Raw genomic sequence first — 25,557 nt, forward strand, 5'->3', positions numbered from 1 at the left:
GCTAAGTGCTCTGCTGGTGTTACTGGAAGGCGGATGGATTTAGTGACTGCAGTAGGTGAAATTCTAGGCTGCTAAATAAGGAGAGTTGGGCAGATGTCTGTCGCCAGTTGTGGAATGCTGCCTTGGCTGGTACAACTATGTAAGATGACTAAGCTGGGTTGGGAGTGGGATGTTGGACGCTTCTGTAAGAATGTAGGATTTAATACGTATAGCCAGCTCTCTTCAAACTTAGAGCCTTTCTATGCATTCAAAGCTTCTGGTGATGCCTAGGCACATACTCTGTAGGCAGGGGCTGTAAAGATTCTGGCGTAAGCATAGAGATGACAAATCACAGCTGCCAGACTTGGTTCTACCTAAAGTGGGTGTAGTTCTGCAGGTATATCTTTGTACATTGAAGTGTTGGTGCCTCCAGTCGTATTGGAGTAAGAAGGATGGAGCAAAAGGTGAATCTGAAGCCCAAAAAGTTAGTCACAGGGAGAGAGTTACTCTACGCTGCTGCTTCAACCGTTCTCTTTTTCTAGTTCATGCTTAACCAGAGTGCAGCAGCATTGGGGGCGTGGTTGGGTTAAGTGTGGGAGTTGTCCTGCTCCTTACAATGTTGGCTGCAATCAAAGGATTGGCTCTCATGTTATGTGGTTTTCTCTCGTTTAGTTGGAGGCACTGGAATTCGATTTCTGGTTGTTGCCACAACTTTTAGCTTTAGGCTTGTGCTGGTATCTCTGCTGTTGTTTATAGTAGTTATTAGACTGTTGTTATTCCTTGTAAGAAGAGTACTTGCTTATTGTGGAGGATTACCTCTTGCTCTTGAAGTCATTGGAACTTATTTATATGGAAGGACGAAAAAAGAATGGAATAGAGTATTGTCAATATTAGACAATAATCCCCGGTTAGACAATAATTGAGTAAGATTATTCTTTATATATGGTCTTCATTTTTGGTCATGATTTGGTGGTTAAGAACACAGCTGTCTATCTGATATGTAGTGAATAAATTGACTTAGAAAAGGAACACGTGCCAAAGAAAAAATCTCTCCTTAAATTTATAAAGAAAACTCTAATGTGAGTTCTAGTAAGTAATTTATCATTGAGAACTTTTAGTTATGGAATTAATCCTTGTGTCCTTCATTGCAATTTAATTTTTCTGATCCTTTCCTTGTTTTTCTTTTAGTATAGCTCATAGTTACGAGATTCATACTTATTTTACCCTGTTTCTCACTCCTCACATTGTGCTTCCTTGGCTTTACTTGAACTGTTTATTGTTTGCTTTGTCGTTGTTACTTTTGTCATTCAGAAAACCAACAAGACTCAAACAGAACATAATTAACAGATACATCTAATAAACCATTCTTTCTACCAAAAGTTTTTCAAATAACGAAAACAACTTGTGCCAAATAGTGAGCCAAATTTGATCCTGCTGCACAAGTTCCTCACCAGAAAAAAACCATTGAAACATATGATCCTCGATGCCCTTTCTTTTCTCAAATCACCACCATGTTGATATCCGTTGATCCAGCAGCACCAATCCTGCTACTTAGAGATCTCCAACAGACTCCCACTCCCTCTCAGCTCCCTCTTTGGCCGAGCAGAATCTTCTTCGACACCAATCTGATTTGCTTTCTCTGCATCTTCCAAATCTTGAATATCACTCGTCCTTTTTCTTACCAGCTCCATCTTTATTGCCTCCTTTAGCCCGTCTTAGTGTTGTACTACTAGGCAAGTACCTACATCAAACCACCTTTCTCAACCATAAACTGCAGAAATAATGTATAACTTAGCATAACTCTTGTTTCCTTCATAATCCAATAAACCATTGCCCATTCTATTCACACTTCTCCTTTCTTCAAATATTGTAATTGTTAGAGTAGAAATGAAAATATTAGTCTCAATTAATTATCTCTTAGGTTGTTGATTGTTGGGATATCATTTATCTATTTTTCTTTCTCAACTTCTCTTAGTAGATATTATCTTGAGCAAATATTTTTGAAACAAACTAATATTTTTGTATTATAATTTTGACTGTACTTTTAAAATTGCAGGATGTTGCTTTGAAGGTTTTAAACAGTTTAGGATTTTTATCATATCAGTTGAAAGGATTTGTAAGAGGTAAGTCTTTCTGAAATAGATTTAAGTATGCTCATGCCCATTGCAATTTATTAGGATGTACATTATTTTCTCTAATTGGTGGCATGTTGAACCTCTTTTACTAGAATAAGTGGGTCTAAAATTTGCTTTATTTTTTGTTGTTTTTTTGAATGGTATTAACTGAAGTTACATACTATATAGACCTGTAGTTTATGACAATTGTTTGTTTATATCATAATGGAGAAAAGTAGATTATGAAGTGATTGATGTCCTGCATAGAACTTATATAAGTAATTGATGTTGTCATATAATGCAATAATTTATGAAACTCTTTCTTATTAAGAGATATCTTTATATTGGTTTAAGAGATGCTTTGTTCATAGATATCATTTTTTAACACAATTGATTGTTACATTACTTGCTAGTTCAGGGTGAAGTAACTTATAATACTCTTTTTTAATACATTAAAGGGCTAAAGGCATCTTTGTGGCAACTTCAATCTTTAGTTGTCGTTGGTTCAGAACATGGAATGCTTTCATGTAAATTGTAGTTGGATGTACGATAGATGCTATATTGGCAGAGGGGGTTTAAAAGAAAGTTTTGTGAATAGGGTTGAAGAGTTTGTCATTAAAGCTTGTCAACAACAATCTTATTTGAATGAAAGGAAGCTTAGATGTCCATGCGATAAATGTCAATGTACAAAGATTTTTCCAATTGAAATGGTCAAGCTTCACCTCTATAAAAACGGTTTCATGTATGATTATCATGTTTGGATTCATCATGGTGAACAAGTGCCACATGTTAATGACAATGACGATCACGTTCGTGTTTCAAGTAGTGATGTACATGTGGATGAAAGTGAATAATATGTAGCAATGCAAGACATGGTGTACGATGCTCTTGGGCAACATGAGACATTTGAACCATCTAATTTTAATAACAGAGAGGAGCCTCCCAATGAAGAAGCTCAGAGATTTTATGATCTGTTGTTAAAGGCTAATGAGCCATTGTTTGAAGGGGCTGTAGATTCTAAATTATCAATGTGTATGAAATTGTTAGCTTGCAAGTCTAATTGGAATGTTCCTAACCAATGCTTAGATTTCATCACAACAATGTTGTCGGATGCTACACCAATAAAAGAGGGTTTGCCAAAAAGTTATTATGATGCTAAGAGGTTAGTGTCAATGTTGGGGTTGAAGGCTAAGAGGATAGATTGTTGTGTAAAAGGTTGTATGCTTTTTTATGACAATGAATATGGGAAAAATGATAGACGACTACTACAGTGTAAATTTTGTCATCATGCACGATATCATGACCCAAAAGTTGGAACAAGTAAAAGAAAACCAATTCCTCTGAAAAGAATGTTCTATTTTCCTATAATTCCAAGATTACAAAGATTGTTTGCATCTATGCAAACTTCAGGACAAATGACATGGCACTATGACAATAGAAGACCTTCAGGTGTGCTACGACATCCCTCAGATGGTGAAGCTTGGAAACATTTTGATCAATTACATCCTGAATTTGCCGCTGAGCCACGTAATATACGACTTGGTTTATGCTCTGATGGATTTAATCCATATATTCAAGCATCAACAAAACCTTACTCTTGTTGGCCAGTAATTGTCACCCCATATAATCTTCCTCCTGAAATGTGCATGTCTAGACCCTATATGTTTTTGAGTTGTCTCATTCCCGGTCCACATAATCTGAAGGCTCGTATCGATATTTATTTGCAACCATTTATCGATGATCTTAAAAAGTTGTGGAGTGGTGTTCAAACATACGATATTTCAAGGAAGCAAAACTTTATGATGCGAGCAAGTCTAATGTGGACAATTAATGACTTCCCTGCATATGGCATGTTGTCTGGTTGGGGGACTCAAGGTAAATTGGCTTGCCCGTATTGCTTGGAGCACACAAAGGCCTTTTAGATTAGAACATGAAAAAAAAAATAGTTGGTTTGACTCACACCGTAGGTTCCTGCCTAATGATCATACATTTAGGAGGAATAAAAAGGCTTTCAAAAAGGACAAAGTTGAAATGGGTGGACCACCACCTATGTTTACATCTGAAGAGGTTTGGAATATAGTTAGGAATCTACCAACAGTCATAGATGAGCCTCACATGTCCAAATTACCAGGTTATGGAGAGTGGCATAATTGGACAAAAAGAAGTATCTTTTGGGATCTTCCATATTGGAAAGATAATTTATTGAGGCACAATCTTGATGTTATGCATATAGAGAAAAATTTCTTTGACAATATATTTAACACCGTCATGGATGTAAAAGGTAAAACAAAGGACAATGATAAGGCAAGAAAAGACCTAACATTGCATTGTAGGAGACCTGATTTGGAGTTAAAGTTGCAAGCTAATGGGAAGATTCTAAAACCAAAAGCAAATTACACTTTAACTACAGGGGAATCAAAGTTAGTTTATCAATGGATAAAAGAACTTTGTATGCCTGATGGTTATTCTTCAAATTTGGCAAGATGTGTGGATGTAGACAGGGGGAAGATGCTTGGAATGAAAAGTCATGATTTCCATATATTCATGGAGTGTTTACTTCCTATTGCATTTCATTCATTACCAGTGCATGTTTTGAATCCACTTATCGAAGTCAGCCATTTCTTCAAAGATTTGTGCTCGACAACAATAAAGGATCATGACTTGGTTAGAATGGAAGAAAATATTTCAATCATTCTTTGCAAGTTGGAGAGAGTATTCCCCCCTGCATTCTTTGATTCAATGGAACACCTTCCAATTCATCTTGCAAATGAAGCAAGACTTGGTGGACCAGTTCAATATAGATGGATGTATCCATTTGAAAGGTATGAAAAATATTATTGTTATTATGTCAAAATAGTTCATTTATTTGTCTAAATCCATCTCCAATTTACTTAATTATAGGTTTATGGGTGATTCTAAACGCTCAGTGAAAAATAAGGCTCAAGTTGAAGGATCAATTTCTGCATCTTACTTGCACCGAGAAACAATTCACTTTTGTTTCCACTATTTCAAGAACTTCATGTTGTCACCACGAAATCGTAGAAATGAAATACCTCGTGGAATTGAAAGTTTTCCATCAATGTTATCCATCTTTAACCAGCCTGGTCGTTCTTCAGGAAAAAAGTTAATCCATTGGTTCAACCATAAAAAATGGAACTATGTCCATGTTCATGTTTTGATCAATTGCGACAAAGTAAAACCATACCTCGAGTGAGTATATCAAATAATTGACTTCAATTTTTGACAAAATTGATCCTCTAAATAAACCATTCTTGATTGTGTTAATATGTTTCACAGTTCATTCTTGCAATCTAAACAAATAAGCTCATCAAATGCATCAAATGATATACATGCACATTTCCCTGAATGGTTTACAGGTCAGGTATGATCAACTCAATGTGATTAAGTTATGTCTTATATAACCTAAAAAAATATAAATAAGTCAGTATCTCTTGCCTTTGTAGGTTACAAGTGAGCCTTTAAATGTAAGAAACATACACTTAAGGGAATTATCATATGGCCCTTTCACATGTGCTAATGAATGGCACACTTACTTCGTCAATCGGCACAAATTTCACACTCATGCATGGAGCAAGGGGAAAAAAAACAATAAATAGTGGTGTTTATGTAAAGGGGCTCACGGAAGGAGGCCATGATGATTTCTATGGATTCATTGAACACATATATGAGCTAGAGTACAATTCTTCGAGCTCCCCAAAGAAAGTGGTGGTATTTTATTGTCAGTGGTTTGATCCATCACATAGAGGTACAATAGTGGATCCTAAATATGGAATTGTGGACATTCACATGGAGAAAAGGTATTTACCCTTTGATCCATTTATCCTTGCACATAATGTAAGACAAGTATATTATGTCCCCTATCCGACATCAAGAAAGGACAAAAAAAGTTGGTGTGTTGCAATTAAAACAAAGCCTAGAGGTCGCATTGAATCTCTTGATATGGAAGATGATGTTCTTTACCAAATAGATGAAATGTCACATGTAAATGAAGTAATTGAAGTTGAAGGTATTTCAGGATTCCAACATTCGCAGGTTCATGTTGAAGAAGTGGACGAAGATAATGAATTTCAAGATTTTCAAGAAGAGGATAATGAAGAGGAGTTTGAAGATAGTGAAAATGGGGACACTGAAAATGATTATACTGGAGAGGATAGTGAAGATGGGCAACTTGAACGAAATGATTCAGAAGAAGACAATGAAGAACATGAATTTGATGATGATTGAATTATGTGTTATGAATACATTATGTGATTGTTAGTGTTGCTATTTTCTTGTTTATGTAATAACACAATGATTCTTCTGTGAAAGAAACTTTTATTATGTTGTGTGTTTTTAATTGCAATATGTTCCTTTCATTTATAATTGATAATATAATTTTTTTGTTATAGATGTCTTCAGGAGGATGTGACCAACCAAAACCTTACTTATCTGGTCAAAATAAGGGGAAAAGGGTAATGAAGCGTAAAAGGCCACAATATGTGCTTAAAGTAAATATTCCACCCCCACCAAATGCTCCTATTGCACATGTACCTTCCCCATTCCCAACTCCTGCACATACATCTTCTCCTACCCCAGGTCTCACGCCTATCTCTACCGCTGCATCTTTTCCATGTCCTACGACTACAGACATACCTTTTCAATCAAGAAGAGACAATTCTCCCACCACATCTTCCCCAACCCCAGTTGTGGCATCAGCGCCTTCTCCATCAGGTACATGACCCTCAACATCATCAGTACCATCACCATTGCCAAGGGTTACACCATTATCAACACCCTCACCGCTATCAGTGCCTTCTAGAATCAAAGATTGTGCTATTGGGGAAGGTGCACAGATTTATCCTAATAGAGGTGATGCAAAATCAAACAATGAGGATGACACTCTCTCAGTTGGTCATGCTCTTCCTATGATTTCACCTTATGGTAATGGGTAAGTAAAGACCATAAATAAAATCTTTCACATTATTTCTTTTATCAATTTATTATCTAATAATTTCTTTATTACTTGTTTTTTTAAGGTTTCATCCATGTAGGGTTGCATCACAGGCAATCACATTCATCATTAAACAACAATATTGTCAGTCATTGCTTACATGGGGTTCAATGACTAATGAAGACAGAGAAATCTTCTTCAAACGTTTTAAAGTATTTCTTCTTATACGTTTTAAAGTATTTCTTCTTATATTTAGTATTAACAATACTTGTTATATTATACTTGTTGCATTTAATTAAAATGTCCATTTGTTTTGGTATTTGGCATCTTCCATAATTGAATTCTCAGTTATTATTTCTTTAAAGTGTTGTATTAAAAATTTCTTCACTTTTTTAACTATAAATTTTGTGTTTACATAGAAAAAAGTTTGTTGGAAACCTGAACATGAGGAAAGGATTAAAAAAAACTTCCACTCAAAAGTCACACATAGGTTATCTGAAATGCTCATGGAAGCTAGAAAAAATGGGAAAAAGCCTATTTGGATGTTTGATGATGTCTAGACTTCTTTGCTATCTCAGTGGAATTCGCCTGACTTTCGTTCCAAGTGTATTCAAAACCAAAAGAACCGAACATCTTATACAGGTGGTTCTTTACACACAGGTGGCTCCATTAGTACACATGAGTATGCCATTCGCATGGTATGTATTCACGAAACATATAAGTTGCATTGGACTTTGTTTGCAATTGGTTTTGAATTATGTTTTATGATTACATATTATTCTATTATACAATGTTTGAAGGTTAGATATTTGATAATACTACATTGGATTATACCAAGTTTAAGAAGTTGGATGATATTGTTTTGCATAAAAATAATATTATTTATGTTTGTTGTTTATAGGCAAAAGAATTGGGTCGTCCTGCATATATTGATGAGGTATTTATGCAGACTCATATACGAAAAAGTAGTGGTGAATTTATTGATGAAAGATCGAGACGTACACACATGAGTTACATTTTGTTGTTATTTGTCTTTATTTTAGTTATATATTGTACATATGACATTATTTTTGTGTATCAATAATAGGAAGAATTTCAGAGTAGACTTTCACAAGTCAGATCAGAGGTTGCATCTGGATCATCCCCTATAGATTTTGCAGAGGAAGATAGAATTAGACTTGAAAGTTGGCTTCTTGCAGCAGGTGGCAAGAAGAAAGGTCGAATCTACGGGGTTGGAGACTTGGCTCATAACTTTAAACGTGGTAATACTCTCACCTATAATCAACCTTCGAGTTCCTCTGAGGATTCACCAAGCGTTTTGTTGCTAAAGGAAGAAGTTCGAAATTATAAGGAACACAATGATAAACTCACCGAGCATGTGAAATCATTGGTTAGTATCATTCTTCCTTTCCTTCCTCCCGAAGCACGAAGTTCTGTTGCACAACAATCTCAACAAGTATTGTCGCCACAAGAACCACCAAGGCAAAAGGAACCACCTACGCAACAACAAGATGACGATAATCATTATGTAGACTATTAGGATTATGTTTGTAGTTTTTTTGAACAACAAAATACATTACAAGTTCACTTGATTTTTGAATTAGGATTTTTAGTTATGTTTCAAGTTTGTTTTGATTTTTAGATGTTTCAAGTGGACTTGACTTTATATTATGTTATCTTTTATATGATGAGATTTTAATTATGTTATATTTGAATTTGAAATTAAATGTGTGTTGGATATGTTAAATTATACAGGTTTTAAAAAAGTCATTCATTTAAATGTATGAATAGACATTTTGATGGATGTATGATTACATACGGAATTACCTACGGACTGATGTTCGTGGGTATTACCGACGGACTGATGTTACCCACGAGTTCATATTTCGTAGGTAAATTATCGACGCCAACATTACATATGAATTTTTTCCGTGGAAAATCCATAGGTAATGCTGATTTACCTACGAATTTCCGCTCTTACATACAGATTTTGTTCGTAGGTAAATCGGTTATTTTTTTAGTGCACATAATTAGAGTGATTAAATTTTTGACTCTTCTGTAAAGATGAAAAGTCAAAAATGAAAACCAAGAACGTAGTTATCGATCTTTGTTAAAAGTTGAAAATAACGTTTTGTTAAAAAAGTAATAATTAAGAGAGAAAATATTTTATAATCCAATTTTTAATTAAAGGAATAGGAAGGAACAGAATATACAAATATAATAAACGATCTAATTAATAATTAATGGCTTTTGTAACACGATGAACATGTGATTGCATATTGGATATTACAAAACTAATCAAAACATGGAGAGAAAAAAATGTCATTGAAATTTATTATTTTATACGTACCCTTATATGTTGACTCTTCTAAATTTTTTACTTTTATTATTTTCATTTTCAATAATTTAATTTATATTTTATTTAAATTAATTAATTTAATATATTATTACTATTTACCTTTGTTATAAGGATATCAAATGAAATCAGTGGTGTAAAAGCATCTTTTTTCTTTTAATATAAATCTGCCAATTACTGTTAAAAATTGTCTCAGTTCCAATACAAATTTAGGTTTCAAATATATCCGATGCCATTAAATTTGTTGAAAATTTTATTTCATATTTTTTTTTTGAAGAAAATCATTTTTTTTGACAATTTTTGGAGTTATATAATAAATTTAAAAATAAATATATATTAAAAATAAATATATATTATAAAAAATATGTTTAGAATTAAATGATAAAAAATATTAAAATAATAAATTAAAAATTGTAACGCGATAATATAAAAATTAAGTTATAAATCTATCATTACCTTCTTTTTTATCATAAGGAATCAATCTTTATAAGTTCTGTTAATTTCTCTTTAGATATTGAATGGGTATTACAAAGAGTATCACATGACATCTAACATTTCATCAACAATATATTTATTAATTAAATTATAATTATTTTGTTTATAAAATAATTAACTCGTGAAATAATTTTGTTACAATATCACATCATCCATTCTTTCTTATATTCCTTGCTAATGATTCTTCCATTAGTCTCTCGCCATTACAGCTTAGTGGAACAAGGCAAAGAAAGACAAGACAGAGGCACCGACCAAGGAGCCAACAAGGGGAAAGGCAGCTGAGGCTCCACTGCTAGGACCAGGGGCGGGAGCGGGAACCTCGGCGGCAGCCACCGTGGCGCTGACGGAGGCGGCGGCGATGAGAATAGCGCAGGTGACCTTCCTCATGTCCATGATGAATAGATGTGACTTTGTTTTGGAGACCCGCGGGTGTGCTGATGAAACAAATGTGTTTAGTTTTGTTGTGTTATTTGCTTGCAGGTCTGAGGAACAATTGTGCAGTTCATGGCCTTTTAAAGATGGGGTTTCAGTTATTTTGGGAAAACTCCACATTTTTAGGCTTGTGAAAAGGTCTTAATTGTATGGTTTTGAATGGTTTCAGGGTTTGACATATATATATATATATGTATGTATGTATGTATACACACATCAACATGTGTTGTATTTAGGAAAAACAAAACTTTGTTAACCACGTGTGTGTGTTATAGGTACGTTGTGATTAAACTAGAACCTTTCAAATGGGTACATAAGTTTCGTTCAATGAGTTGTTTAGATGTCATTTAGGTTACTTTGCTTAATTATCTGATTATTTTTAATTAAAGTTATTTAAATTAAAGTCATACTAATTTTGTACAATAATATAATTTAAGTTGTAAGTCATGTTAATTTAGGTATGAATTCAAATTGTATGTTGTTTTCTTAGTTATAGTTCTTATTCTTATAGTAATATTTTATGTTAGAGGGTATATATGTTTAATGAAATAAATGTAATATCAACAAACTACTAATAACTTCTAACGAAAAATAAAATGAAACGAAATTTATGGTGTTTGGTCTTTTTTATATAAAGTTTATAGCGTTTGATTAAATTAAGGTCAAACTTCATTAATTAAAATTGACATTACGTACATAGAATAAAGAATTACATTTTTATGAATTTGATATTATTGATTTAATATGTTTCGTTAAAAAAAATCCACTTACAACCAGGAAGTTACACGGTACATGACATTCACTCCATGTAGTTTCAAAATAAAATTCATATATTTTTATAATTTAAATAAAAAGACACTCAAATTTTCTATAATTTTATATAAATACTTATATTTTTAATTAATAAAAGTCACCTTTATTCTATTTAAAAAAAAAAAGAAATAGTATTTGTTCCGGTTGGAGATCTCACATCGATTAGAGATTAGGAAGTTTCATAATATATTAATAAGTGCAAACCTCACCTCATGAGTCGGTTTTATAGGATTGAGTTAGGCTTAAAGTCCACTTTGTCAAAGTTCATTTTCAAATTTTAATAAATGACAATTATATCTTTAAAATTAACATTATTCTCACTATCACGATGTATTAAAAATAAAATATACATTATATTTTAATATACAAAAAATTTAATGGCTATAAAATATGAAATAAAACTTATTAAGAGGTGGAGAATGAGGTGGAGGGTCCGGTTGTAGAATTAAGAGGTGAAAAGATGTTACTGAATTTTTGTGTAAAAGATGACAAATATTGGTGGCTGAAACATGGTTATCTAAAAGTTTGGTGGTACCTTGTAGAGTGATAGGAAGGCCATTGTGGTTGAAGGGAGTTGGGGTGTAGAGAAATCTGCTTGTAAGGGTCCAAAAGGACATAACTACTCCATGCCAAGGACTACATCTGCACCTTCAATAAGGATTAAGTAGAAGGGAATTGAGAAACAATGTTGTTGAATAGAAATGGTGACGTTGGGGCACAGAGACGTGTAATGTATTTTGTCACCATTTCCAACCATTATGGAGGGGTGTGATTGGGAGGGTACAAAGGTTAAGAAAAAAGGCAAGGCGGGGTTGGAGGATGTTGTGAGAGTTGGCAGTGTCGATTAAGATGGTGACTAAGAGACTGACAATGTAACCTTGGAATTAAAGGTGTGGGCTGAAGGTGTGCCAGATAAGACTTGGAGAGATAAGTGGATGTGAGTGGAGTCCACAGGTTCTTGGGTAGTGTCTAAAGTGGAGAAAGTATATGGCGATATTTCTAATGCATTTGTCTCCTAGTAACAGAAAAAAAAAAGTTTGGTTGTATATTTGTGACTAAGAAAAAAATTGCATCACAATTGTAACATAGGACCGCTGCTCTTCGTTCTTGAAGTTGGCTGAGGATATTATTTTTATAGGAAGAGATGATGATGTAGATGGTGTGGTTGGTTGGGAAAAAGGGGAACTAGGTGGGGGTAGCAAGTGCTTGGATAACTGAGGGAGAAAGGTCGAGGAGCGTGTAAAATGCTTGGTATCATTACTCTTTGATTCCAAGAGTTTGGTGAGGTTGATGGCTTGCGTGATTGAAGTAGGTTGGGGAACAACTAACTCATGTCTAACTTCTGGAATAAGGCTGAAGATGAAACAGTTGAGGATCATTTTGGAGTGAGGCATAAAACACGGTTGCATAGCTTTTCAAACATTTTTTGGTATTTGATAACAATGCTATGTTGACGTATTTTGAACAATTCTACTTGATGATTAGCATATGTGGAGGGCCACTACTAAAAGAATCCAATCGCTGAGTTGGTAATTTTGATACATCCACTTGAACCAACTTAGAGCGACACCACACATATAAAAAGCGTCCATGTGTAGGTGGAAGTCTCAAGCAATATTGTAAAATTGGAGAAGGATTTGGGGGTATTTTGTTGGGTTGAAAAAAGTGTTGCAGGGATGGCAGGTAGGAGAGTGTTAATGGTGTGGGTGAGAGATTCTTGCTTTGTTTCTAACGTTATTTGTCGGTTTTCTAAAGTTTGGTGAAATCTACTATATCGGTTTTCATGGTGTTCATGGGTGTTTTGGAGATATGTTTGGAGGTTAGCTAATTTGTCTAGAATGGACTGAAGGGTTTCATTAAGGTCTTTGTTAGGTTTGGGAGGCATGAAGAGATCTCGATGAAAGCACCAAATTGATAAGAGGTTGCACATGAAAGAAAGAAAAACACACACAACACAAGAAGAAAGGGGTTTAATGTCTCTGGAATAAACTACTTTTAAAAAGATAAATGTTCCTTACAATTCCTTTTTTTTCAGAGGTTTTATGAAGACGCTATTCATTGGTGGACAGTTGTCCTATAAGCTAACAAAAAAAAATAATAACAGAAAGATCTTGAAGATCCTCACAAACAGAAAAAACATTCACAAACAACATTCTCTAGATAAAATCTTTTAGTTATGCGGGGTTGGATGTCTTCCTAATGGGCCTTTGAGGTATGAGCCCACTATCATCCCCTGCAAAAAAAAAAAAAACCTTTTGCTCTATTAACCATGGTATTTATTGCTTTATGAGAGTGTAAAAACTTGTTAAAAATGGATATGAATTTCATAGACTGGTTAGTTTAAGTTAAGGAAAATTAGAAGATCGAGAAAGAAAAAGGTCAATTAACATTTGAAATTGATAAAATTTTGTAGAATCTATAATAATTGTATTGTGCAGTATGGGTTTTACCGTGTTTGAATAACTATTGATAACAAGTGAGAGGATGGTCTTAGCATACGAAAATAAATTGTTCTTACCGAGGATGTCTATGAGTTGTCCAAGATGTGGTGAATACGAGTTGAGCAAGCAAACCAATTTATTTCATAGAAGATTATCGAGCTTCGATGATAATAACGATTTCACTTGTAGAAGACTCTCTGACACTCAAGTTAGTAAGAGTTTAAAGATATTTGAATAAAAGTGAGTAAAAGTATTAAGTGACCCAAGAATACTCCATGTGATAATATTTATAGGCTTATAAGTACTAAAGTATCCGTTAAGGTAATTATTCCTTAAAGATTTACTTTTTATACCAGCATATTAGTAACAAACACACGAAGACTTCAGACTATTACATTCGTCTAATGCAAGCATACATGGATCGTCTAATGCACAAACTTATGTTTCATCTACATCTTGATATTATTCGATCAGTTTTGAATCGTGTGATCATATCATCCAGTTGAGTTTATTTATACTTATCTCTCTAGACGTTGCTGGGGATTTTCTAAAAGATGATGTTTGTTTCATTCCATTTTTCCTCTGTGGCATGCTTTTCTGTCTTGATGTTATTCAGATGTCCATCCTTTATTTGTTTTGTTGGTATCCTCAAGACTTGTAAAAAAAGAATTTTTACTCTTTGGAACCCATGCTTGGTTGGGTCCTCTTCTATTAATTTGTCTCTAGATATCCCTTTCATGGATGTTGTTAGAGACAACACCCTTTGAGACAAAAGTTATAGCTTTATCTTCTAATGTAGGATTTTTAGTACTATAACCAAATATTGTTTTAAGATATTCTCTGGATTTTTCAGTAAGAGTTTTTATGTCAATGACTTCTTTTGGATTATTATCTTTTTTAATAGAATGATCTAAGAGTTGATGATAATATTCTTCTAATTTTTTAATTCTTGTTGAGCTTGTGTTTTCAGGTTTTTCTTTAAAACATTCTTTGTGATTATTTAATTTTCTAACAATTTTATTCTCATTTCCTTTTTCCTAAGTTCAATTTCTTTGGAAGTATTTTTTAATTTATTTCTTAGAGATTTATAAGCAGATATTGGTTGAGAATTAATAACAATAGCTTTCTGGTAGGCTTTCTTAAGGGAACATAAGTATGAAAGATTTACCTCTTTGTTGCAGTTGATAGTACAACAAATTTCCAAGAATTATGAGATACATGTATCCTCATCAGTTACTTCTGATGCTGAATTATCTGCCATTCATTAGACACATATGATCAGGCTCAATATCGAATGAGTCTGAACTGCTTTCTGATCCTTTGTGTGGTATATCAATCGTATCCCACATTTCTTTGGCGCTTGTTATGGAAATAACATTTATCAACTCATCTTCAGATAGAGTGCATATAAGAATGTATCTAGCTTTGGCATTGAGTTTATATCTATCGTTTTGTTGCTCAATCTAGGATTCTCTCGGTAGCAATTCTCCGGTGTAATCAAGTATGGATGGAATGCCTTCTTGGATGATTTTCAGCAGGCTTTCGTCTATCTAGTCCAAAAAAATGATCATCTTTTCTTTACATAGATCATAATTCTCTCCCTTGAAAAGGGGTGGTCTATCTATGGTTTTTTCTCAAATTCCATTTGAGTGCACCAAGGGTCTTGCCTCAAGTCCTATTAAAAACTAACCCTTGAGGTTAACTCTTTCAAAAAAAAATTGTCATATGAAGCTTATGTTACCCTTGCTTTCAAAAAATCCACAACAAGGTAAAATAGTATGAAATTTGCTTCATCTACTAAAACTTCACCAAATATGAAGGAAAAGGTACTGAAGTTGGAAAATGAGCACACAACTTCATAAAACCAAATGCAAAACATTGTTTGCCTACATTGCTTCTAGACAATTGGTTCCAGAACACTGGATTGGTACATGCCTCTGTTAATGATATATAACTTAGTAGTTTACTTAAGAAATTATTTAAATCTTCTTTATGTAATATTGTTGTCTTAATTTATTTTATAAACATTGAAATTGAATAACTTACAATTATTATTTATTTATTTCATGCATTAGATGTTAGAAGTGGTGTTCCATCATCAAATAAAATAAGAGGATCAAGCCAAGGAAGCAATCCTAATTAAGATGTCTTATGATAATGACAAAACTTTGTGTTTTTTTTGTTCAAATGTTAACTATTTGGTGATGTACTTTGACAATGTGAACTTTTTTTGTAACTTTTTCTCAATGGCAAGGAATGACTGCATTGATTAATATAATTTTATGTATTTTTATTATTTCATTAGTAATTATAAAAAATAGATTTTATTAAAGTATGCGATTATAATGTGGTGGATAAATTACAAATGATTTAATATTCAAATTACGAAAATTGGAAGTAACGTATTACATTTCAGAATTTATTATAATAATGATCATTAGATATGTCATAATATAACGTTAATAATGGTGTCTACATGCACCATTCTTTACATTGAAATCATTTTTCGATTAAAGACAATACGACAATTTTAACTAACATTATTTACAACATTAAAATGTCGCTTTATACAATATATTAAAGGGTGGTGTTGCGGGAGCTCCAACTAGATCTCTATCTTATACTTTGTGGCGCCAATATTTATGGTGGTATGTGAAACCACCACAAGCATATATAGTGACATTTATAAGTGACAATATATACAAAAATAATTGTCACCATAAACACGATTTTTTTAGTGAGACTGTAGTGGACATTTTAATCAATTACAAATTTAATCGATTGATATTATTTAAAACATGTGTTCAATCCATTAAAACTGAAAGGATAAATTCTATTTATCTTTCTTTTACAATTTTTTCTGAATACATTTTGAAGTCTGAGTTTTTGAAAACATATTGAATTTTGAGAGAATTATTCTTCTAAATCCAATTTTTTTTTCTTGGAGCTTTGTTTTCGTGTTCTTCAGATCAACTTAGGTTAAGAGGTTATTCACTTGAATTTTTCATATTCAACTTGATCTTGTTGTAATCAGGCGATATTGTTCCTTTGTTTAGTTTTGCTTTACAATGTCTGGTCTTGATTGGATAGATTTCCAGTTTTGATTCTGTAATAGGTGTTATAGGGGTTAAAGAACACTCTTGTAAGGTTCAAGAAATGTGTTTTTTTTATGTATCTTATTCTTTGTGTTTAGATTGACTTATTTGGTTAAGTGACTAGATGTAACTCTTGTTTAAGAGTGAAACCGTATAAACATTATTATGTATTCTTCTTTTTCTCTCTGTATTTCATCATATTTCCATGCATTTAAATTTGGAATTCAAAGTTTAGTATGAACATTTATTTATTTAGTGGATATGAAAGAGAAGTGACTGACCATTATGTTAGAGTAGTAAAAAATATTTAAGACTTTATATGAGTCATAATTTTATTATACACAGTTATGACTTCATGGTAAAGATTCTGATATATGATGTTTTATTAAGGATTATGGAGTATGGAAAATCAAGTAAGGGTTATTTAATTATGAGATTTTCTAATTTTAAGGACTATAAGAATAGTAATTTAAAACCTATGATTGTGATGGTGGTAATTGATTATCAGATTGAATGAATTGTGAAGAGTTATTACATTTATCTTTTTAAAGAAATTTGTTAGAGGGTAATGTGTACATGCATTTAAACTTTTGTTGATCTGAATTTAGTGAAATTTAAACTAACTTCCTTTGAATTCATATAGTTTTTTTAAGTAAGAAAATAAGGTTTGTATTGAGAATTTTACTATTCCAATAGACGCATTCTCATTAAAATTCATTGATGAAGTTGTTGTAACTTATTATAACTCTTGCTAGAAATAATAAAGTCAAAGAAAATAGGCTAAGATGTCCACAAATAAAATTAACAAGATCATTAAACAATCAAAAAAATGCTAAGTGATACAAAATATAATTTTATACAATTTTATGTAATTTCTATAATCTATAAACTAATATAATTTTATACAATCTATATAATTTTATATAATATTACATAATTTTGTATAATTTAATAATTTAATAGAACAACTTTTTATATAATTTTTTGTAAAAATATATAATTTTATAATATTGTTCTTGCCGATTGATCTCGGTCGGACTAGATGGTGAGCTACTCTTACCTTAAACCCCTTTTATAAACATTCCTTCAACAATTTTTATCAACCATTTCAACAGTAAAACATTATCTTAATGTGCACATTTATTTTCGGGTGCTATGTCACATCATTCCTAACAACTTTTATTTGTATTTAAAAGATATGCACTTTAACTAATTCAACTATTCCTTCTATTATTTTTACTTTAATTATCTTTTTTGTATAGGCTACCAAACATCTGGGTCGACCTAACGTGCCATTGGGCCCATACCTGCTCCAGGCCAAGCTGAGTATAACTTTAACTAACTGAGCTTACTATGCTTAAGTGTTTGGACCAAAGATACGAGCACCTCTTGTCACTACAAATATATATAATTTTATAGAATTTGATAATTGTATACAATTTTATCTAATTTATATACATAAATGTGTGTTTATCATTTTATTATATAATATATTGATAATTTTATAAAATTGATATAATTTATGGACAATGATAATCAGCTAATTTTTTAGTTTTTGAATTTAAATTCCTTAAATGTTAATAGGATATGAAAGGGTAGTGGACAATTTTGTTATGTAGTGAAAAAAAATAATCAAAATGTATTGAATTTTATTGGTTGATAATATTGTTTGAATTATTGGTTATATTATATATGTAGTTCATATTTACTTAATGAAAAATAAAAATGCTTTATTAAGAAGAAAAATATTTTAAAAAAAGGTAAAATATTTATTTTATTGTGAACTAAAGAGGAAGAGATATTATAATTCATTTCGTTGTTTACTAAATTCAACTATACATCATGGTGAATTATTAGTCTTTAGGAGTATAATTCTTCTTCATCAAGAAAAAATGTTAGAATTTCTATATTTCTTTTGTATTTTAATATTTTTTTTCATGATTTGATTTCTTATTTTGTAATATTTCATTTTTAATAACAATAATATAAGAAAAGTGGAAAACATGTCTTCCAAAAGACAAGACTTATTCAATGAATATCTTACCATAGGGAGACTTTATCTTATGTGAAAATTTGTTTACCCATATAAACACTTGTAATTGAACTTTAGAGTCAAGAGCGTTTCAAATACTTCTTAATTATGATGATTAAGTACAGAATGAAATCAATATGATTTATCATTATATATTTGAAAATTTACAATAACTACATGTTAAATAATCTATAAATTATTCAGTTTATCATATTTTTAAATTTTTATTTATTATATTTTTAAAGGTTTACGTTCTCGTATTATTAATTATATTAATCTAATTATTTATTTTATAATCTCATGTTATATTATATTATTTATTTTAATTTTTTTTTGTCTTTTACAACTCATTTTGTAACAACATGTTTTTTCTAAAAAAAAAACCCCTGCACACATTATTCTTCCTTATCTCCATTCTCTCTCTCCAATTCTCTTCTCTCCCTCTCTCTTAATTTCTCTCCCAATCTTCATCTATTTTAGAATTTGATCATACCACGTTGTAGCTGGCGAGTTAAGGAACATTTCTACCCGATCAGATTTTCAAACAGAGTAAGTTCATTTTTACTCTAAATATCCTTTGTTCTCTGTTTTTCCTTAGGATTAGTCATCAATCTTGGTGAGGTTAGTTGAGAAGTTTAATCCTCTCAACTTATTCTATTATATACTGAAATTTTGTTCTGTTTGGATAATTTGCATTAGGCCTATAAATCTTGAAGCTTATCCAAACGGTGAGGAATAAAATTCTAAAAGTTGCTTGGAAAGCAAGCAATTGAGGTAAGGGAAGCTAAATTTAATTTTTAATAGCACCCTAGGATAGAAGATCTGAATGCGGAAGGGACGTGGTCCCAATATTCAATTTCTCTTGCAGGGATGTTGTGTGTTTATTTATATTGGGTTGTTTGTTTATATATTATTTAAATTTGTGGAAATATTGGGTTTTGATGATTTAGTATTAAAGTGTATTTTTTTTATGTCAAATAAACTTTTGAATATTGTGGATAACTTTTTGAATGATATTGTATGACGAAATGGTATGAAATTGAATTCATACATTTGAGATAATGTATGGACTGATGTTTACTGTGTATTAAGTATTGATGCCTATGTGGTAACAGAGATCTCCGAGCTTCACTGATGATCTAAGTCACATAGACTAAGATATCAGGTGGTGAGAAGCTGATGGGGGAGTTCATGCACACCGTGACATATGAGATGCACGGCTTGGGTTGTATTGAACTTACCCTGATCCTTTCTATTGGATTCGCTGGTAATCTTTGGATCAGGTGTTAGTCTCTAGTAGGTGGTAACGGCTTGGGTCTTCCGGAAGACGTTGTTTGTTGAATATCTTGGATGTGTAGATCCATGTGAGATCTATGTGATTGTTTTAATGTTGGGATTTGAAGAAGATTGTATAATTTGAGAAATTGATCATGTAACTTGGTTTTCTCTTTTGATTTAATTGCGTATACTATAAAATTCTATTTTCACTAGCTTACCCTTGCTTTTCTTGCTGTGTTTGAACTGCGATGACTGTACTACGTACACGAGCAGATGATCTTACAGGTGTCTGAGGATCAGAAGAGTTTTAAGGCGTTGATTTTGAAACTTATATTGTAAATATTTGTATTTCCATATATCCTAATTACGTATTAGGAATGTTTTGAAAAACTGTAAGCTTGTACGGAAATATGTAGAACCGGTATTGTAATAGTTATATGTAAATTATGGGGTGTTACACATTTGACACATAAATTATTATTTATTTATTTATTTGTTTTTTAATCAACAATAAAAAAATTATATACTTGGTACTCCAACGTACAATAAGCTTAGTTATTAGCTATTTGACACATAAATTGTAATTCAAAAATGAATATCAAACTAAAATCTAAAATTACCATCAACTTTGATTATCTTAAATATAGTAGATGAAAACATCACGTCATTAAACTTTAACTAATTTTATTATTGGACGAGATGTTAGAACTTTTCAGTAATACCTTAAACTATAATTAATTGAGGAAGAAATTTAAACACGTTACGTTTTCTCAAGTTATAGGCTTTTTGTACAGAGGATAAGTTGGGTATGTTTCTAAAAATTTTAAGCAAGAAAATTACATGTTTAATCATGTATTGATTTCTCGATAACATTATAATTTAATAAATAATTATTCTCCCATGATTATAGAATATTTTATTTATTACTGTTTCATTATTGTTTTTATAATTGATATTTGTAAATTATTATAGATGGAGCATAAATTAATGTTTCTACAAATTATATATTAAATCAATTTTTTTATTTCTTTTCTCTCTATTTATTTCCATGTATACAAATAAAGAAACTAATTAATATTAATAAGAGGAAAATTTTCCTAATCTTACTCCATTATACATATGCAAAAAATTCAAAATAAAAAAAATAGAAATTTATTAAATACACACTACTACTTAAATTTCATTTAATACATTTTTACTTGATTTAGATATATGAAAAAAATACTAGTCTTTTACCATTTTATTTAAAATTGTATGATGACTACTATTATTAAAAGAATTATTATAGAAGGAAATATATATATATATATATATTAATACGTAACACTTACAATTAATGGAGAATTAATGGAGAAGATTTTGAACACGTAAAGTTTCACAGGCTAAAATGTCATTAAGATTCTAAGCTTCAAGAAAATGACATTTTAATAGTCTTGAAAATATTATATTTTATGCATAAATTTCTCTGTTACTCTCTCATAATATTTTAATTTTTTTAAAACTAAAATAGTTTTCTTATTACAGACTATTATTAATGGAGCATAAAAATATTCCCAGAATTATTTCAGATTAAATCAATTTTTTACTTGATTTTTTTATTTAAATTTTTCTATGTACGCAAATAGATATTAAACAATAAAAGGAGATTATTAGATTTTTAATCCATTAAATATATGCAAAATATTAAAAATAGAAAAGTATTAAATACAACTAAATTTAATGTTTTTATACCTGTTTCCTTGAGATTGTATCGCTCGTTAAAAGATTTTACTTTAGAAGGAAATATTACAACTTTTATCGATATGCAAGCATTAAATGAGTAGTTGCGTCTTTTAAAATTCTAAGCGACCATGGTATGTCGTTTAATAATCTCTTTCTTTCTTAAAAATATTATATTTTATTTATTAAATACTTTATCTTCATTATTGTTTCATGATTATAAAATATAAAATATTTATCTGCAGTTTTATTATTATTTTTAAAATTAAATATATTTTTTCATGTATTATAAGGTGAAAATGGTTTTATATCTAGTTAAAATTTTAGACCTTCTAAATATCATAATAAAAAAATTATTTGAATGAATATCTTATCAATGTTTTTTTAAAATAACAAACCAATTGCTAGTGTTTAGTATGTTATAATATTATATCATCCACTACAACAATAAGTTAACATAAAATATTTTAATTTTTAACATGCTAATAGTGTAACTCATTCTAATAATTTCCTTATTATAATTATAAAAAAATCTATAATTTAAACTATAAACGCACAAAACAATTTTGCATCAAAATACAATAACAAAAAACATATTTAACACTTATTTTTATATTCATTACAAATGTAAATTATTATAAAGAACACAAATTAAAATCTTTACAAAACTATTTTAGTTAAATAAAATTCGTCCTTAATTATTTTTACTTAACTTTTTTATCTTTATTTATATATGCACACAAAAAACAACTAATTAATATTAATAAAAGAAAATACTCATAACCATTAAATATATTATATTTTTTTAATGAAAATAGGAATATATTACATACATTCCGAAAATAAAATTTAAATATTACAATTCCATGTAATATATTTAACATTAAAATAATTAAATATGTAGATATAACCATTCGTATTTTTCTTATTTTTACACACTAAAGTGTCTAGGCATATTGGTTAGTGTAAAGAATATGTATGAAGCATGACAGAAATATAGTCACTAATTTTAATCATAAACCATAATTCTAATTGAAATCTCTACTTACTCATCTTAATTTATGATTTTTGAACTATTTATTATATATATATATATATATATATACCACTTTACATAACAATTTATTAAAATAACCTAATTTTGTCACTAAATGCGTTAGTTGGATTAAGATAAAGAGTAATTGATTTGAGAATAAATTAGTGCGAATATTTAATCTTTTATTAAAATATAAAAAAAATCATTCAATTTAATATTATTCTAGATGGTTAAAAGTTTATTGTAGTGGTGGAAATTACATTTTATTTATTTCCAAAAAATATGTTACGAAATAAGGAGATTCTAAATTTGAGGATCCAGAGTGTTTTTCATTCATTAAAGTTGCAAGATTGTATAAAATGAATTTTTTTAATGTAAGGAACGAAATTTGTAACTACTTGTATTCGAGATATACAAAAATATGGATAATAATATAAAAATCCAATCATATAAAAGGTAATCCAGTAAAATCAGACATAATGTAATCAAATAAAATGCAATCATATAACTCAGATATACATATTAATAATTATTTGAATGATACATTTCATAATCAAATATATCTCTTATTCATCTTTTCAACACTCCAGTCCAGACCCAAAAAGACCTATAAATACATATCAGTTCTATAGGGAGTACTCACTCAATTCTCACACTCATATACTTATAATTTTCTATGCTCGTAGTTACTTAAGCATCAGAGAATCTTTTGTAGGCGGATCTACCCATGTCATTTGCGACAAACTCGACAATCCCTTCTTAGAGTCATAACTCAATTTGCAAGGCCGACCACCTCCATCTACCGTGGGAGAGTAACACTCTTTTCATGTAAGAACATTTGGTGTCCACCGTGGGTTCAAGTAACTGTTTTTTCGACCACAAGTCTTGTGGTATTAACTAGAAGAAAAATTGTTGCCCTTCATCAATGATCTCCAAGATGAATCCACCACTAGACGTAGCCCTAATGCCATAAATCCAAGTTCTTTTTCAAAAAAAATGAGAAAACTCTTTAGAATGCTATATCAGGAATGGATAGCAAGTTTGATAAAAAAAGACTTCGAGCTTTTTAAGCAATAACATTAGGCTGAAATGAGTTAACATTGGAACGAGTTATAAGTTATACATGAGCAACTCGTTATACAAGAACATGATCAAGCAACTCATTGATCCTAAAAGAAAGCATAAGATTGTGTCAATTAGGTTGTAGAGTCTCAACTGATCCCTACCTCTAATCCTACCATCATGGGGGACACCCACTCTAAGACTCTTGGAACCACCATGCACAAGTGGAGTTGTGAACATGATTACAGACTGATGGAAAATCCCAAGCTAATGGTTCTATGTTGAGGCCCTCTCTAAGGGGGAAAAACAACTTTTCAAGTCCATTCCAAATCCCCCGTTGAATGAGGCTATGAAAGCAAACCTTACAGATTTTTATCCCTTCACACCATCCGTCATGAAAGCTTGACTTTCCTAAAAGTGGAAGTGTTGAGTGTGGAAAAGTACATTGGGACATCAAATCCAAAAGCCCATGTCAAGGCATATTTTACTTGAGCTAATCTCTTCTTAAAGGACTTGGGAGTACATTGTAGGCTCTTTCTAACTACCATTGCAAAACCATCTTTAGAATGGTAATATTCTCTACCAACAAACTCCATTGATTCATTTGACACCTTTTTTTCAAGGCTTTTAGCCTGTTTTTCCAAGTGTCAATTGCACTTTCACTTAGGGTTTGTCTAGATATTTTTGTCTCACTGCATTACTTTGCTTTTATTTTTTTTTCGTCTTTCTTTATTGGTTTCTTGCTTTTAGGTCTCCATGACACCTAGGGCAAATGTTTCTTTACATTGTAGTAGACCTTAGTTTGGTTCTAGGGTTCATTTCTTGCGCACACACACACTTTGTTAGAATTATAGGCCTTAAACAAGAGAAGAGGGTGAATTGGTTTTGAAAGATTTTCACAAGTATTGAAGGTAGAGTGAAAGACTATGAAGAATCAATCAATTAGAAAACTGTTCATCCAAAGAGAAAACTATTTTTAGTTTGATTCTAGAAAATCAACCACTTTGTTTTTTAGAAACAACCGGTTGTTTATACCAGCAATTTAGAAAATCAAAGCTAAAGTAGTTTAATGAGTGTAAGGATAGAGAAATTCACACAAGATGTTTATATTAGTTCACTCTTAACCAAGAGTTACATCCATTCCTCAGCTAACCACTAAGAATTCATTATGTAATCAAACCTAGATTACACAACACACACCAAGAATGATGATCTTGAACCCCTCAAGAACACACACCACTCTTTGGAAAAACACAATTTCCAAAACAAGCCTTTGAAACTGCACCACACCAGATCACATAGAAATACAATGATTAAGGAAGAAGGGAATAAAATACGCCTGGGTAAAATCAAAGATTAAAGTACATAATTACAAGACAATCCTATTCCACACTTGAGATGATCCAAAAGCTCTTTGAAATCTTGAAAACTAATTTTGATTGATCTCTCTTTCTTAGTTAATGACCAGGAGCGTAAAACAACCATTTTATATTCCAATCAGATTGTCAAACTTGTTAAATCAAGAACCAAAAGCAGTTTGAATCATTTAAAACAAATAGAAACAACTTGACAAAATCCTGTTAAGGTTTTTAGAAAAACAACCAGTTGAATTATCGAAACAACCCGTTGATTTGGTTTGACAACAAAGTTAAACAAAGTCAAGCTTTTCAAATCCTTTTCAAAATCCACTAAGTGTAAAACAACCGGTTGAATCGACATTTCAACAGGTTGAAATTTCACACTCTTTAGAAAAC

At 31.0% G+C, this 25,557-nt stretch overlaps 1 protein-coding gene and 2 pseudogenes across 1 annotated transcript; 2 read left to right on the top strand and 1 right to left on the bottom strand.

Moving 5' to 3' along the window:
* The first annotated feature begins 2,956 nt into the window (after nucleotides 1–2,956).
* On the top strand, nucleotides 2,957–5,307 carry LOC150023270 (uncharacterized; annotated as a pseudogene).
* A 1,898-nt stretch (nucleotides 5,308–7,205) lies between these two features.
* LOC150023271 (uncharacterized) lies at nucleotides 7,206–8,584 on the top strand (annotated as a pseudogene).
* A 1,365-nt stretch (nucleotides 8,585–9,949) lies between these two features.
* LOC150023272 (arabinogalactan protein 23-like) lies at nucleotides 9,950–10,399 on the bottom strand. Its single transcript, XM_090297582.1, has one exon. It carries the CDS (start codon nucleotides 10,286–10,288, stop codon nucleotides 10,106–10,108), a length of 183 nt encoding a protein of 60 aa, XP_090153708.1. The 5' UTR covers nucleotides 10,289–10,399; the 3' UTR covers nucleotides 9,950–10,105.
* Nucleotides 10,400–25,557: the final 15,158 nt, after the last annotated feature.

The sequence above is a fragment of the Phaseolus vulgaris genome, chromosome 11, assembly GCF_051622355.1.
Source record: "Phaseolus vulgaris cultivar YP4 chromosome 11, ASM5162235v1, whole genome shotgun sequence".
Taxonomy (NCBI): domain Eukaryota; kingdom Viridiplantae; phylum Streptophyta; class Magnoliopsida; order Fabales; family Fabaceae; genus Phaseolus; species Phaseolus vulgaris.